This window comes from Aythya ferina (assembly GCF_964211825.1).
Source record: "Aythya ferina genome assembly, chromosome: 32".
NCBI classification, from domain to species: Eukaryota; Metazoa; Chordata; class Aves; order Anseriformes; family Anatidae; genus Aythya; species Aythya ferina.
Window position 1 is genome coordinate 1,078,221 of NC_140329.1, and position 15,631 is coordinate 1,093,851.

Sequence of the window (15,631 nt, forward strand, 5' to 3'; positions counted from 1 at the left end):
AGGGCTCTGCAATGTGGGCAGCCGAGCTCCACCACAGCCGCTCTCTCACTCCCCCTCCTCAAAGAGGAATGGGGAGAAAATATGTGAGAAGGGTCAAGGATTGAGATAAGGATGAGAAAATCACGCAATAATTACTGTAACGGGCAAACCAGACTCGGCATAAGGAGATAGTAAGATTTATTGCCTACAACTAACAAGTGAGAGAAGTGAGAAAACAAAGGAAAAAAAAAAACAAAAGCACCTTCCCCCCCATCCACCCTCTTCCACCTCCTCCCCCCGAGCGGCGCAGGGGAACGGGGGAATTGGGGTTATGGTCAGTCTACAGCACTTCTTCTCTGCCGCTCCTTCTCGGTCACTCTTGTCCCCTGTGCTGTGGGGTCCCACCCACGGGATGCAGTCCTTGATGAACTGATCCAGCGTGGGCTTCCCACAGGCAGCAGCTCTTTCAGAACTGCTCCAGATATGGGTCCGTACCACGGGTTCCATCCCTCAGGAGAAAACTGCTCCAACCTGGCTCCCCTACGGGCAGCAGCTCCTGCCAGGTCACCTGCTCCACCGTGGTCTCCTCCACGGGCTGCAGCGTGGAACCCTGCTCCACCGTGGTACTCCATGGGCTGCAGGGGGACATCCTGCTTCACCATGGTCCTCACCACAGGCCGCAGGGGACTTCTGCTCCGGCACCTGGAGCACCTCTCCCCCTCCCTCTACACTGACCTTGGCACCTGCAAGGCTGTTCTCTCACTCCCGGCTGCTGTGTGGCGCAGCGTTTTTCCCTGTCTTAGATATGCTCTCACAGAGGCGTAAAACAACATCACTTATTGGCTCAGATCTGGAAAACAATGGGGCCCTTCCCAAACATGGGGCAGCTTCTAGATCTTTCTCACAGAAACCACCCCTATGGCTCCCTGCTACCAAAACCTTGTCACGTAAACCCACTACAGCTGCGGGTGGAAGGAGCCCCCCCGGCAGGGCAGGGTCCTGTTGCTGGTGGAAGGCTGCTGCCTGGGGCAGCCTGCTCACAGATCCACAGAACACCAAGATAATTTCACACTCATCCTTCCTTAGCTTCTCTTTTCAATTTCTCTTTTAGGCTCAGTGGAAATAGAAATATATGATGTTATTTTCTAGAAAAGCCTGACAGTCCTAAGGCATCCTGAGGACGTTACAAGACCCCCAGTAAGTCCCTATCTTGCCCCTCAGCCCATATAAAGCTCCAACACCCCTTGCACAGTGTCAGCAGGTTCTGTGTGACCTGGGCTCTAGGACGTGTCCCCAGCCAGCTGCCCCTGGGCAAAGCCCTGCTGCCAGGAGGTGTCTGCAGGGCAGAGCTGAGCACCCAGCGGCTGGGATGGGGGCTGTGAGCTGCAGGCAGGAGGTGTGGGGACAGAGACCCAGCTGCAGGCAGGGACAGCTGCAGGCAGCAGAGCCATGGGCAGGGGCTGGGATGAAGCTGCTCCCAGTATCTCCATGGCACAGGTGATTTGGGCACCTCCCTGCCATCCCTGCACTGCTGATGCCTTCATAGTATAGCCCCCTGGACTCTTCCCCTCCCCAACCATAGACATCTAGACATAATTGCATGGGAACTTGTTAAGAGTCACCTTTGGAGTTAGCGATGTAATTCAGGTGCAGCTCAGACACAGAGCCTGCACGTTCTGCCATGCAGATATGTTAATGGAGGAAAAGCATCCATGTCCCTTCCTGATGTGTAGGGTTGTGGAAATGCTGTTTGTGGGGCTGTGAATGAGCTGTCTCTGTGTTTGGATCACCCCATGTTTAGGGCATTCCACTCTTTTCCTGCAAGGGTTCTGCTGGGCTGCAGGCTGTCCTCCACTAGGGCACAACTCTGCCATAGCAGCTCTGTGCTATGCATGGAGAAGACACGTGATAGTTAAGGGCATGGAAATGCTACTAGACATCTCGACTAGGTCAGCTGCAAGGATCTGTCTGTCTCTTGCTACGTGGGGAGAACTGAGACAGTCCCCAAGATCTGAGAAGTTTGGAGATCTGCACATGGAAATTGGATTATTTTGACCTCAACACACTCTTCCAAAGTTTGTACAAGAAATCGAGTTTTCCTCACAGAATCTGGCATAATATTTTGCTGTATTTTCCTCCCCAGACAGGTCCCCAGGCCCAAAGGACTCAAATGTCCAACAGCAGCTCCATCACCGAGTTCCTCCTCCTGACATTCGCATACACACAGGAGCTGCAGCTCCTGCACTTTGCGCTCTTCCTGGGCATCTACCTGGCTGCCCTCCTGGGCAACGGCCTCACCCTCACCGCCGTAGCCTGCGACCACTGCCTCCACACCCCCATGTACTTCTTCCTCTTCAACCTCGCCCTCCTCGACCTGGGCTGCATCTCCACCACTGTCCCCAAAGCCATGGCCAATTCCCTCTGGGACAACAAGGCCATTTCCTATGAAGGATGTGTTGCACAGGTCTTTCTCATTGTCTTTTTGTTTTCAGCAGAGTATTCTCTTCTCACCATCATGGCCTACGACCGCTACGTTGCCATCTGCAAACCCTAACCCTAACTCTAACCCTAACCCTAACCCTAACCTCTCCTGCTCCAGCTCCTGTCCAAGGGAATTTGTGTTTCTAGTGGTTAGTGCTTGCTTTGCATTTGGTTGTTTTGTTTTCATTGTGGTGTCCTATGTTCAGATCATCAGGGCCGTGCTGAGGATGCCCTCTGAGCAGGGACAGCACAAAGCCTTTTCCACATGCCTACCTCACCTGGCCGTGGTCTCCCTGTTTCTCAGCACTTCCATGTTTGCCTACCTGAAGCCCCTTTCCATCTCCTCCCCATCTCTGGACCTGGTGGTGGCAGTTCTGTACTCAGTGGTGCCCCCAGCAGTGAACCCCTTCATCTACAGCATGAGAAACCAGGAGCTGAAATTTGCACTGAACAAAGTGATTTCATTGACATTTTTCACTGCTGGTAAACTTCTCATCTGTCTCCACAACTGACTCACAGTATACTCATGACAGTCCTGTGCATTTCTTCTTCTTCTTCTTCTTCTTCTTCTTCTTCTTCTTCTTCTTCTTCTTCTTCTTCTTCTTCTTCTTCTTTTTTATCATTATATTGTTGTTGTTTTTAAGTTCCATTGTAATGTTCCTACACACATTTGGCTTTGTCTCATTGCATCTGAAACATCAACCTGCTCTCTTTCTCTGTAGCCCCGATAAAATATGTGTGCCACTGGGACTGAGCTGACTCTCTCATAGTGTCATTTTGGTATCTCGGCTTCTACAGGCAAATGAGATGTCTGCAGTCTCCATGGAGGAAATGGGGACCCAGCAGGCACAGGGAAGGTGGGTCTGGAAAAGGATTCAAGTCATCCTCAGGCACAAAGGACTGGCACAAAACTGCACCAGGGGCGGTTCAATCTGGACATTAGGAAAAAGTTCTTTAACATGAGGGTGGTCAGACAATAAAGACTATCTCTACACCCACAGTGTCTTCGAGCAGGGTGTCCCAGGGCACAGATTCAGCCCAGCTTTTAGCATGAACAAAAAGGAGAAACTGCCCAAGAAAGCTACCACCAGCCCCAGCCCCTCACGGTTCCCAGGACCAGCCTTCCACCTCAGTCTGGGGAGAGCTGATCGCTGAAATGTGGGCACTCCCATCCTCCTGCTGGGCTCAGGGCCTGTACGCGGGAACGGCCAGCCCAGCCTGGTCCCTCTCCAGGCCTAGAGCCCAGCCAGTCCCAGGGCAGGGCTGTCTGTGAACCCCTGTGAGGGACATGCTGGGGCTGGAGCAAGGCTGGGTGAAGGGGGGAGGCTGCTAAAGCAGAAGGGCAGTGAGGGTCAGGGCAGTGAGGGCTGGCAGGGGGCTGTGCTGGGGGAACATTTCCTTATGGACAGGGTGAGAGAATACAATTAAACATCTCATGGCTTGAGGTAAGGGGCAGGAAATCATTCACAATTACTGTCACAGCAAGGCAGACTTGGGAGAATTAATGTCATTTAATGCGAATTAATAAGAATCTAGAGCAATAACAAAAGCCAACAAAAACCATCCTCCACCCCACTTCCTCAACCTCCTCCCCACCGAGCAATGCGTGGGGCTAGGCAATGAGGGGTGTGGTCCATCCATAACACTTCATTTCCATCTTCATCCTTCTGCTGCTCCAGGGTGGGGTCCCTCCCTCCCATGGGATGCATGAATTCTCTTCCCAAAATGATCCAACATGAGTTTTCCACAGACTGCAGTTCTTAAGATGTTATCCAACATGGATCTGTACAGAGCTGGGGAAAGGCCTTCGGAAGTGGTCTGCTCCAGTGTCAGCTCCTCCCTATGGGCTGCAGATCCCACCAGAAAACTTGGTCCCGTGTGGGCTCTTCTCCAGTGGCTGCAGCCTCCTAAGGCCACATCCACCTGCTCCACATGGGCTCCTCCACAGGCTTCGAGGGAACTTCTGCTCTGGCACCTGGAGCACATCCTGCCCTCCTTCTGCACTGAACTTGGTGTCTACAGGGCTGCTTCTCTCACATTTTCTCACTCCTCTGCCAGGAAATTATGACAAAGAGGCACAACCAGCATTGCTCATTGGCTCAGGTTTGGCCAGCAGCCGACAGGTTCCTTTTCAGGCTGGAGAAACTGGCTCTGATCTGAACTGGGGCAGCTCATTCTTAAATACAGGAAATGCCCTTGCAGGATAGGCTGCTTTGAAGTAGCAGGTCTACCATTGCAGCCTGGGAACAGTACATTACTAGTTATAATTAGAAAAGAGAAAAGGCAGTAAGATGGAAGCTTGTGCCATTTGAACCACGTGGTCTGCCTGATGTGATTCACAGGATCACCTAGAGAAACAGATGAGAAGGTAAAGAATGCACAAAAGTGTGTGCCTTGTGCGCACATCTCTGTGTGTGTGAGATTGTGTGTTTGTGTGCTTGTGCATACACTTGTGTGTATTTGCCTGAGTCCACAAGAGGGCTGAGACTTCTGGGGCAATTTCTCCAGGCTCCTGATGCTTGCAGGAGCTGGGCTAGACCTTCGGACTGAGGCACATTCTTTGAGGGCCCCACAGACATGGGGAAAGTGAAAGGGGCGTTAGCATGTCGTCAATATGCTCCCTTTTCCAGTGCAGCATGCAGAAGCATCTAGTCATGGACAAGATCAAGGGGAGGACTCATCCTTCCTGCAGTCACAGCTGCACTCCCAGAGTCCACAAAAACATTACCCACAAGCACCCACCTATGGGAGCTCAGTTTGGAAGCCTGTGGTATCTGCTAGTCACAAAAATAAAGTAGCTAATAGAAAAATGCAAGATAAGGTACAAGACAAGTAGCACAAGGTCGAAGAAGAAGTAACAATTGAGGAGTTGAGAAAACAACCAGCACAAGCGGTCCGCATGACAACAAATCAACGAGCGGAATAAGAGCGTGATAGTTGCGTGAACACTAGTATAGCCACCAATGAGCGAGCTTGCCTGGTAGCATAACTGGCATTTGCAGAGATGCTAAGGGTATAAATGCAAGAATGTATACTCAATAAATGCTTCAGTTGCACACCAGCCTGGAGTCGTGTGATAAATTCCCTTCACCCACCAAGGAAGGACTGTGAGCAGGAGAGTTTAAGGATTGTTCTGGTTTCAGCTAGGATAGAGTTAGTTTTCCTCCTTGTAGTTGGTATGGTGCTATGTTTTGTATTTAGGATGAGAATAATGTTTTAATTGTTGCAGGGCACTGCTTACACCAGGCCAAGGACTTTTCAGCTTCTTGCTCTGTCCTGCCAGCGGGCAAGCTGGAGGTGCAGCAGGAGCTGGGAGGGGACAGAACCAGGACAGCTGACTCAAAGTGGCCACAGGGGTATTCCATACCATATGATGTCATTCTCAACAATTATACGGGGGTGGGTGGGGGGAGGAGGAATGGCCAGAGTGGGGGTGGGCTGCTCAGGGATAGGCTTAGCATTGGTCAGCAGGTGGTGAGCAATTGCATTGTGCATCACTTCGTTTGTACATATCAGTATTTTCCTTTATTGTCTGTCCTAATAAATCGTCTTTATCTCAACCCATAGGCTTCATTTTTTTTCTGATTCTCTCCCCCATCTCAGAGAGGGAGGGTGGAAGGTGAGTGAATGGCTGTGTGGTGCTTAGCTGCTGGCCGGGTTAAACCACAACAAGGATCTGTGGGATTTCACAGAAAAACTGGTTCACAGCATTGCCTAGGGGTGGACCCAAGCTGAGGACTTGCTGATGACTTTGGGGCTAAGGTTCAGCACACAGGTTGGAGGAGACTGTCACATGGACGTGTACTGGATTGAGCAACAGAAGCAAACTGGTATGGCTGCTGTGTCATGCTTCCATCAGTGGAAGCCCTGGCACAGGGCCCCAGACTTGGCTTTCGATGCCACCCTTCAGGAAAGATTATGGAGTTATGAGATGCAGAATAGAGGGCACCAGTCCTTCTTCAGCCACTTCCCAACCTAGTGCAGCACCAGGAAACCGTGGACTTCTGGCTCATCTTCTACTCTAACTCATGAGCACGCATTAGGGTACCCACAGTCCAGACCTAGTCTTGGGATTAGGTTAACAACAGTATTTCAGACAACTTCCAGCCAAGGCCAACTTCCATTTGATCTCTCCCCATGTGTCCTCTGATCTGTTCAGCTCTTCCTGGCCACCTCCCATGCTCCCCACATGTCCCTGGGCTGGTGGCACTATTAGCAGACCAAGCGGGCTGTGGTGCCCCAGAGGTGACTGCACATGGGCTGAGCTGCACAGCGTGGGAAGTAAACCCAGCTGGGTTGGGATCAGTGCTGCTAATCCCACTTATTATGGTCTGTCGTTCTGGCAGGCGCTCAGAAAGAGCAGGGAACATTGCCAAGGACACTAGGGGTTTCCTGATGTCTTTCTAGATCGAGCTGGTGATAACTTTGTAAGGGTGACATTAATCTCTCTCCAACCTCCCTTCCCTGTGCATGCTGGTACTCCACAGAATCCCACAGGAATTATGACATTCTTCTTTGGTGACAAGATCTTGGGCATTTTCTCTCTTTTTTTGGCCTCCAGTCACTGCCTGCCCTGGGCACATGCTGCCCATGGAGAACACCTGGGCTCTCCACACAGCTCAACGTTCATGTCCTGGAGGCTGTCCTCTGCCCTGCCACATTTGGGATGGTCATGGCTCTGTATCTCAGTGACCTTTCACCATCTCCACTGTCATCAGACACCAACAGGCTACTCCAAAATCCTACCTGTGGTCTCTCACAGCTCACACAATGACCTATTTCTCTCCCAGATCCATGCAGCAACAGGCCTTCCAGGGAGCAGCTACACAGCCCTGATTTGGCACCAGCTTTGAAAGACTAGCCAAGTCTTCAGGCAGCGCACTGGGGACACCCCATTTTATTACACAGATGAGTCAGTGATGATGTGCTTTTAGACAGACTTTTACAGAACCTCAACAGTAAACAGAGCAGTGTTTACTGTACATCCTCAGTAAAAGGATGTACAAAAAGGAAGTACAAAAAAAGGATGTACAAAAAGGAAGTACCTCCTCAGTAAAAGGATGATGAATAAATGACGACTTTTTTTTTTTTTTTTAGAACATTATAAATGCAAGTGGCACCAAAGATAACAATAGCTATAATGATAATAATACAAGGATCAAGACTGCAAGAGGATATGCAGAAAGTCATTTCTGGAGAAAGAAGGGAAAATAATCATTCTTAAGAAACATCTGTGAAATTGTTCTCCTAACAGCAACCTTGAGGTCCTGGTTCCTCATGCTGTAGATTAGAGGGTTCACTGCTGGAGGAATCACTGAGTACAGAACTGCCTCCAACACATTCAAGGATGGGGAGGAGATGGAGGAAGGCTTTAGGTAGGCAAACATGGCAGTACTGAGAAAAAGGGAGACCACAAACAGGTGAGGGAGGCACATGGAAAAGGCTTTGTGCCGGCTATACTCAGAAGGCATCCTCAGCACAGCCCTGAAGATCTGCACATAGGAAAGCATGATGAAAAAAAAACACACGGATGCTAAAGAGAAACCAACCAGAAGAACCCAAACTTTCCTGAAGTAGGAGTGTGAGCAAGAGATTTTGAGGATCTGGGGGATTTCACAGAAGAACTGGTCCACAGCATTGCCTTGGCAGAGGGGCAGGGAAAATGTATTGGCAGTGTGCAGCACACCAGTGAGAACCCCACTGCCCCAGGCAGCTGCTGCCATCTGGGCACAAGCTCTCCTGTCCAGGAGGGTCCTGTAGTGCAGGGGCTTGCAGATGGCAATGTAGCGGTCGTAGGACATGATGGTGAGAAGAGAATATTCTGCTGATATCAGGAAGGGAAAAAGAAAGACCTGTGCAGCACATCCTGCATAGGAGATGGCCCTGGTGTCCCAGAGGGAATTGGCCATGGCTTTGGGGACAGTGGTGGAGATGCAGCCCAGGTCGAGGAGGGCGAGGTTGAAGAGGAAGAAGTACATGGGGGTGTGGAGGCGGTGGTCGCAGGCTACGGCAGTGAGGCTGAGGCCGTTGCCCAGGAGGGCAGCCAGGTAGATGCCCAGGAAGAGCGCGAAGTGCAGGAGCTGCAGCTCCCGTGTGTCTGCAAATGTCAGGAGGAGGAACTCGGTGATGGAGCTGCTGTTGGACATTTGATGCCTATGGGTATAGAGGGCAGTCTGAACAGAGAAAATCAGGACAACGTTAGGACAGAACTCTGTGATCAAACCTACTCAATTTCTTATACAATCCTCCCTCCTGCCTCTCCCTTTTCAGGAAGATCTTTGCAGGTCCATTTCACAAGAACTTGTTTGTGCTAGTTGATGCTGATCCCAGTGCCACTGGGATAAGTAGGGCGCTGGGGGAGGCAGTTCTGACCCACGCAGTTATGTAAATGAGGACATGGGCTGTTGTTGTATTAAATACAGATGAGGTATCAAACTAATTTCAGAATGCTTGCTGAAAATTCAAAAAAAATCAACATTTTTGTGAAAACCCATTGTCCAGGCTTTGGGAGTATTTTCTAGTTTCTCCAACTCATCTGAGGGGTGCATTTATGCATACAACCTTGGTGTTTGTACTCCCCAATAAAGTAGTTTTGGGGGTCCTGCGAGGCAAAGGGACTGTTCCTCAGGACAGAGTGAGGACAGCTGTTTTATCAGCCAGTCCTGGTCTCAGCTGCCCTTTGCAGGCACTTCTGGAGGATGGTTGCACTTAGGTGATCCCCTAAAAAGAACCGTAATGCTGCTGAGAACAGATGAAGACAGATTCAAAGGGCAGATCTCCAAACCCCTCACCCATCTCACCAAACCTGAGGAGGATATCAGCTCTCTGCTTTTCACCATGGACACAGAGGGATCGTAGCAGCTGCCCACATGCAGCCATCCAGCAGCATTTGTATGGCCTATGTACAGAAGGGAGAGTCAGATCCTTCCCCACATAGCATTTCTCTGAGACCCAACAATTAGGAGAAAATATGGATGATTCTTATTTATGGACAGAACTAACACTTAGGAACATCATCATCAAATTTGAGCTAAAGATTAATTTTCATCCCCCAAAATCTAGGGATTCCAAAGAAATTCATGTTGAAATTTCCATGACATGGCTGGATGAGAAAAGTAGCCAAGAAGTTTGTGAGAAGGCATTGGCGATTCAGGGATGGGAGGGAAGTACACAAATCCCCCCTGCCATAAAGTTTCTTGGAGCAGCTCACTCTCCCTCCCTGACCAGGGCTCTGCTGCCTGCAGCTGTCCCTGCCTGCAGCTGGGTCTCTGTCCCCACACCTCCTGCCTGCAGCTCACAGCCCCCATCCCACCCGCTGGGTGCTCAGCTCTGCCCTGCAGACACCTCCTGGCAGCAGGGCTCTGCCCAGGGGCAGCTCGCTGGGGGCAGGTCCAAGAGCCCAGGTCACACAGACCCTGCTGACACTGAGCCTGTGGTGGTGGAGCTTTCTATGGACTGAGGGGCAGGAAAGGGAGTTTCTGGAGATTCTTCTAAACCCCCTTCTGATGGTGTATGAGTCTTAGGCTCTTCCAGGAAATAATAGCTTCTATTTCTATTCCCAGTGAGCCAAAAGAAGAGAAAACTGAAAGCAGAGGCTAAGGAAAATGAGAGTGAAGATTCCTTTGAAATTCCCTTGATTTGATGTGGATCTGTGAGCAGGCTGCCCTAGGCAGCAGCCTCCCGCCAGCAGCAGGACCTGCCCTGCTGGGGGGGCTCCTTCCACCCGCGACTTCTCCCCACAGCGCCCTGGGCAGCTCCCTAGGCAGGCTGAGTGCTGAGCCTGGTAGGCGGCAGAGGCCCTGCCCCGGCACACAGCCCCTGGGGCACAGCAGGGACCCTGCTCTGCACCACAGCCCTGGACACCCCTGCCTGCACCCCCGGCTTCACAGCCTGCAGCCGGCCTGTGACAAGGGAGCCCTTGGGGCCTGGACAATGACCCTATGGTAGGGAATCCCTGCGCTGGAGCTTGTGCTTTTCCACACAAAAGAAATACCAAGTGCATCTGACCTGATCTTCTAAGGGAAGTTCTCAGTCTGGAAATCTTCCCTGATACTCATGTGCAATGCACTGCAGAAAGAGACTTACCGTGTTATGTGTTAGCAAGATTTCTCCTCCTCTGAGCTCTTAGTACTCTCATATTCCATGCAGCCCGTAACCTCTCTTTCCCTTCTCTCCTCTCCCAGTGCCAGCTGCAGGCAGTGCCCCCAGCCCTGCTGCACTGTGCACAGGAGCTGCTCCTGGGCAGAGCTGTCTCTCTGCAGCGCTGCCCGCTTGCCAGGAGCTCCCCTTGGGCCCAGAAGCCCGGCCCAGCTCAGCAGCAGAGGCCCAGCCCAAGGTCTCCCTTGCTCTGCCCACCACCAGGCTTCCTGCACATGGCCTTGGGGCTGCAGGGGAACCTGCTGGGAAACAGCCTGAAGGAATCCCTGTGGCTCCCTTCCTCAGCTGGGCACACACACTTCTTGACAACAAGTACATTTCTCCAAAAAGTCAGGCAGCAGAGTCCATTAAGACATCTCATGCTGGATTTTAATCCTGTGGCTAGAAGGGCACTCAGCTCACACCCATGCCTGCCCAAGGCACACAGGAACTGGGATTCTTCTGCCCTCACTTCAGGTGTGCACCACATGGGCACCTGCAGGTGAGCTCCTTGTCTCATCTCCAGGATTATTAATGGAGATGGAGGAAATCAGGGGGTTGCAAACACCTGGTGACATGTCAGGGGGCAGAGGTACGTGCAGGTATCTGCAAGCTCTCATGGAGGTACCATGAGGGACAGGGCAGCACCTGGGGGCATCCCCTTGGAGGATGGTGGGGAGTGCCTTTGGCCAGCTGAAATGACAGCAAATGCACCCATTTAGAACAACTAAACCTGTCCCTCCTTGGTAGGCTCAGGGCAGCCTGTAGAGGCATCCACCTGACCCAATGGAGAACTGTGCCACAGGGAGAGCTGAGTCTCTCTCTCCCTCTTCTCCATGGTTTTCCCTCGATCTCCAGGGACTGTAACAGCACTTGTCTCATGGACATCCCTACATTGCCTAATGAAATTCGGGGCAACTGCTCCATTTAAAGGCAATTCCAGGCCTGCAGTGCTACCTGAGATGCCAGCAGTGCCCAGCACCACTGGAGCATGCAGCTGACACGGGCAGCAAAGGACCCACAGGACAGCTCTGGCCATTCATACCTGGTACTTAAAGGGCACCCCTGAGGGCATCTCTGGTAGACCTGGTGCTTATGAGCAAGTGACTGCTTCTCAGAGAGCCAAGGTCTGTCCCACTTCTATCAGGTAGAGGCAGGCAATGCATGGATATGAGGCACATCACACTGGAGTTTCCACTTGTGTTATTCAGCTCGCAAACACTGCTGCTGCTTCTCACCTCCATCCTTCATTCACCCCTTTGATGGTACCATCCAGACTGTTATAAATGGCTCAGGATTCAAATTAGGATTAAATAAAAAAATAGGATTTATTGAAAGAATATAAAGGAATAGAGGTAAGCAAACAGCGCTGGGTGCACCGGGAGTCTCCGCTCCACCAGGACGCACACCAGTTACATCAAGCAGCTGATTTTTATGCTCCTAGACTAATACATATTCATTACTACTTCTAAAAAAAAATAGATTATTAAAATTAGCTTCCGGGGTGCAGTCCCTCCTACTGGAGCATGCACAGTCTCCTCTGGGGTCTCTTCTGGGGGTCTCTAGGGGTCTTCCATGCTGAAGGCTCGTAGTCTTCCTCTCCACCTTTGTACTTACTGGGCACCATACCAAGTTTACAGAACATCTTCTTCAAGTCTTGTCTCCCAGCCGCCCTTCAGCTTCTTTCTCCTTCCTCTTTATCTCTTGCCCCCCCCTAACCAGATACCAAAGATCCACATAGTATCCCATAACAGTCACTAGTTGTTATCAGTTATTCTGAAAATCCCAGACACACGAGTAATTAAAACATTCTTCCCCAGCCATTCACAGACACATCTATAGCAGTGTTAGAAATAGAAGTCCGGAATAACAAAAGCAAACAGGTTCATAAATTTAAGAAGTGATAAATTGACTAGAATGAGGGGGACACTGGGACACACTGCATCTGTGGTTCAAGAATTAAATAGCCAGTGCAGGGCCCAGAGGCAGACAGGATTCAAACAGAATTGTTCTTTATGGACACGAATTGTTAAAACATTCCTCACAAGACACAACCCAATGATTTTTTGTCTTTGTCCCTGAATCACATGTTGCCCATACCAAGGACATTTTCAGTAGTCCCCTCTCCTGCCTGGAGATTGGCCTCAGCTCCAGCACTGGCCCTCAGGGCTGCACCAACACCACAAAGGCCATCTGCTGTCAGGGCGGCACAGCCCAGGCCTGTTTCCTTCTGGCCTTGGGAACACCAGGGCTTGCCCTCCTTGGGGTCCCTCATTTCATCCTCCTATGGCCATCTGCCATCCACGGCAGCAGGTCTCTGCCCTGCAGGAAAGCCTTTGCATGTCCTGGGTCTTGGGCACAAGGTCTGGGACTAGTCTGAGTTTGGCCCTTGTGCCACAGCTGAGGTGCTGCAGCCCAGATGTGCCCCAATGCCCTCAGCCTGGGGCACAGGCAGGAGGAGCTGAATCTCCACTGCAAGGAAGCTGAGTCAGCATTAAGGAGTGCACTGCATCTGTCCCAAGCTGTTCTCCCTACTCTCCCCTTTGTCTGCAGCACTGCACTACCCCTCTCCCTTACCATGAGGTGCTGAAGGTAAGTTTGCCATTCCCTCGTGTGCCACCTTTGCTTGTGGCATGGCAGCGAGGATGTCTTGGGCGAGGGTGCTGAGGCCTTCTCAGAGCACAGAGCCTTGTGGGACATGAAGGGAGGAAGGCCCAGGAATGTGCTGCAATTCCCTCCATATAACACATCCTACTTCACCAAGTGAGTGACATGCAGTGATGAGGAGTTCAGGCACAATGAGGAGCTGCTGCATCCCAGGTGCCTTCGCTCCCATCGTTTGAAAAAAAGCCCAGCCCCAGGACAAGCCTCGAACCACACCTTCCTGGAAGGGCTTCCAAGAGCAGAGGCGTGTTGGTGCAGGAACACAGCAGGGACTTCTCCATTGCTCCATTTCCTATATTCCATGGCCTTTGTCACCATTTGGAGATGTTCCTGGTAGATTTTTCAGGATCCTGTGGAAAAGAACTGGGCAGAAAGGAGGTGACTGTTTCTCAGGACAAGAAGGGAAATCTCTCATTTCTCTCCTAAGCTGTGCCATCTGCCTAGTGACAGGACGAGTGGGAATGGGCTTAAGTTGAGCCAGGGGAGTTTTAGGTTGGATCTTAGGAAGAACTTCTTTACCGAAAGGGTTGTTAGACATTGGAACAGGCTGCCCAGGGAAGTGGTGGAGTCACCATCCCTGGAAGTCTTCAAAAGCCGTTTAGATGTAGAGCTTAGGGATATGGTTTAGTGGGGACTGTTAGCGTTAGGTCAGAGGTTGGACTCGATGATCTTGAGGTCTCTTCCAACCTAGAAATATTCTGTGATTCTGTGATTCTGTGATCTCTGTGCTTCTAACCTCATAGGCCTTCAAATGACATGGGCCAATGTCACAGGGTGTGCACTGCATCACCAGGATATCGTCACTGGAGCAGCGGCAGTGCCAACAATTCCCTGCATGGCCTGGTCCCTGCTGGGCACTGCTTGGGTGCTCCCCAGCGCTGTCCTTGTGTGGCCAGGAGTGGGGGCAGCAGGCAGCAAGCTTGGATTGGGTAACCCTCGCTGACAGGCGGAGGAGCAGGGGCACCTTGCAGAGGAGCTGTGGTTGAGGAGTGTCGTGGTTCCGCTCGAGTGGGCAGCCGAGCTCCACCACAGCCGCTCTCTCACTCCCCCTCCTCAAAGAGGAATGGGGAGAAAGTATGTGAAAAGGGCTCAAGGATTGAGATAAGGACGAGAAAATCACGCAATAATTATTGTAACGGGCAAAACAGACTCGGCATAAGGAGATAGTAAGATTTATTGCCTACAACTAACAAGCGAGAGAAGTGAGAAAACAAAGGAAAAAAAAAACCAAAAGCACCTTCCCCCCCCATCCACCCTTTTCCACCTCCTCCCCCTGAGCGGTGCAGGGGAATGGGGAATGGGGGTTATGGTCAGTCTACAGCACTTCTTCTCTGCCGCTCCTTCTCGGTCACTCTCGTCCCCTGTGCTGTGGGGTCCCACCCACGGGATGCAGTCCTTGATGAACTGATCCGGCGTGGGTTTCCCACAGGCAGCAACTCTTCCAGAACTGCTCCAGATATGGGTCCGTACCACGGGGTCCATCCCTCAGGAGAAAACTGCTCCAACCTGGCTCCCCTACGAGCAGCAGCTCCTGCCAGATCACCTGCTCCTGCGTGGTCTCCTCTCCACGGGCTACAGGTCCGGCCCGGAATCTGCTCCGGCAGGGGTCTTCCACAGGCCGCAGCCTCCGTCGGTGCAGGGCCACCTGCTCCACCGTGGTCTCCTCCACGGGCTGCAGCGTGGAACCCTGCTCCACCGTGGTACTCCATGGGCTGCAGGGGGACATCCTGCTTCACCATGGTCCTCACCACAGGCCGCAGGGGACTTCTGCTCCGGCGCCTGGAGCACCTCTCCCCCTCCCTCTACACTGACCTTGGTGCAAGGCTGTTCTCTCACTCCCTTAACTCTCCCGGCTGCTGTCTGGCGCAGCGTTTTTTCCCTGTCTTAAATATATTCTCACAGATGTGCAAAACAACATCGCTTATTGGCTCAGATCTGGAAAACAATGGGGCCCTTCCCAAACATGGGGCAGCTTCTAGATCTTTCTCACAGAAACCACCCCTATAGCCCCCTGCTACCAAAACCTTGCCACGTAAACCCACTACAAGGAGCCAGGGCGGGCATCCCATGTCCTGACCTGAGGGCCAGCAACAAGCGAGATGGAGGGCTGCTGGAGCGTGACCATCAACTCTGGCCTGACTTCCCTGTTCCCAGTGCTCCTGCATCTCTCCCCCAAAGGTAAGGGTGTCAGCAGCCCCTCTCCAAGATGTGTCACAGGGGCTGTCAGCTGTCCAAAGCCTTGCGGGGGGCAGGAAATGGCTGGTGGCTGCTGCAAGAGCCTTGCCTGAGTGTCCCTCTGGGCTCACAGGAGTATGTGGTAGTCAGGACTCCTGTGTCCTGATGCCAGGGGTGCCCTAAGCCCCAGGGCTCC

General features: G+C 51.8%; 1 protein-coding gene and 4 long non-coding RNA genes across 5 annotated transcripts in view; 2 read left to right on the top strand and 3 right to left on the bottom strand.

Moving 5' to 3' along the window:
- LOC311425572 overlaps positions 1-15,122 on the top strand; it is an 86,796-nt gene extending 71,674 nt beyond the window's left edge. The window contains exon 2 of the long non-coding RNA XR_014686378.1: positions 14,248-15,122. This is a non-coding gene — a long non-coding RNA (uncharacterized lncRNA). The remainder of the gene's footprint in view (positions 1-14,247) is intronic.
- Positions 1-15,631, top strand: part of LOC311425575 — a 329,601-nt gene that overhangs the window by 170,771 nt on the left and 143,199 nt on the right. The window lies entirely within an intron of this gene.
- Positions 1-15,631, bottom strand: part of LOC311425573 — a 189,831-nt gene that overhangs the window by 114,895 nt on the left and 59,305 nt on the right. The gene's annotated exons all lie outside the window — the stretch shown is intronic.
- Positions 161-15,122, bottom strand: LOC311425574. The gene is made up of 2 exons (XR_014686380.1): positions 14,804-15,122; positions 161-547 (listed from the first exon to the last, which is right to left on the bottom strand). It is a non-coding gene; the product is annotated as an uncharacterized lncRNA (long non-coding RNA).
- Positions 7,647-9,115, bottom strand: LOC311425598 (olfactory receptor 14A16-like; the record flags this gene model as incomplete). The annotated part of the gene is made up of 2 exons (XM_084501537.1): positions 9,022-9,115; positions 7,647-8,633 (listed from the first exon to the last, which is right to left on the bottom strand). The coding sequence occupies exon 2, from the start codon at positions 8,604-8,606 to the stop codon at positions 7,647-7,649; it is 960 nt and encodes a 319-aa protein (XP_084357663.1). The 5' UTR covers positions 8,607-8,633; positions 9,022-9,115.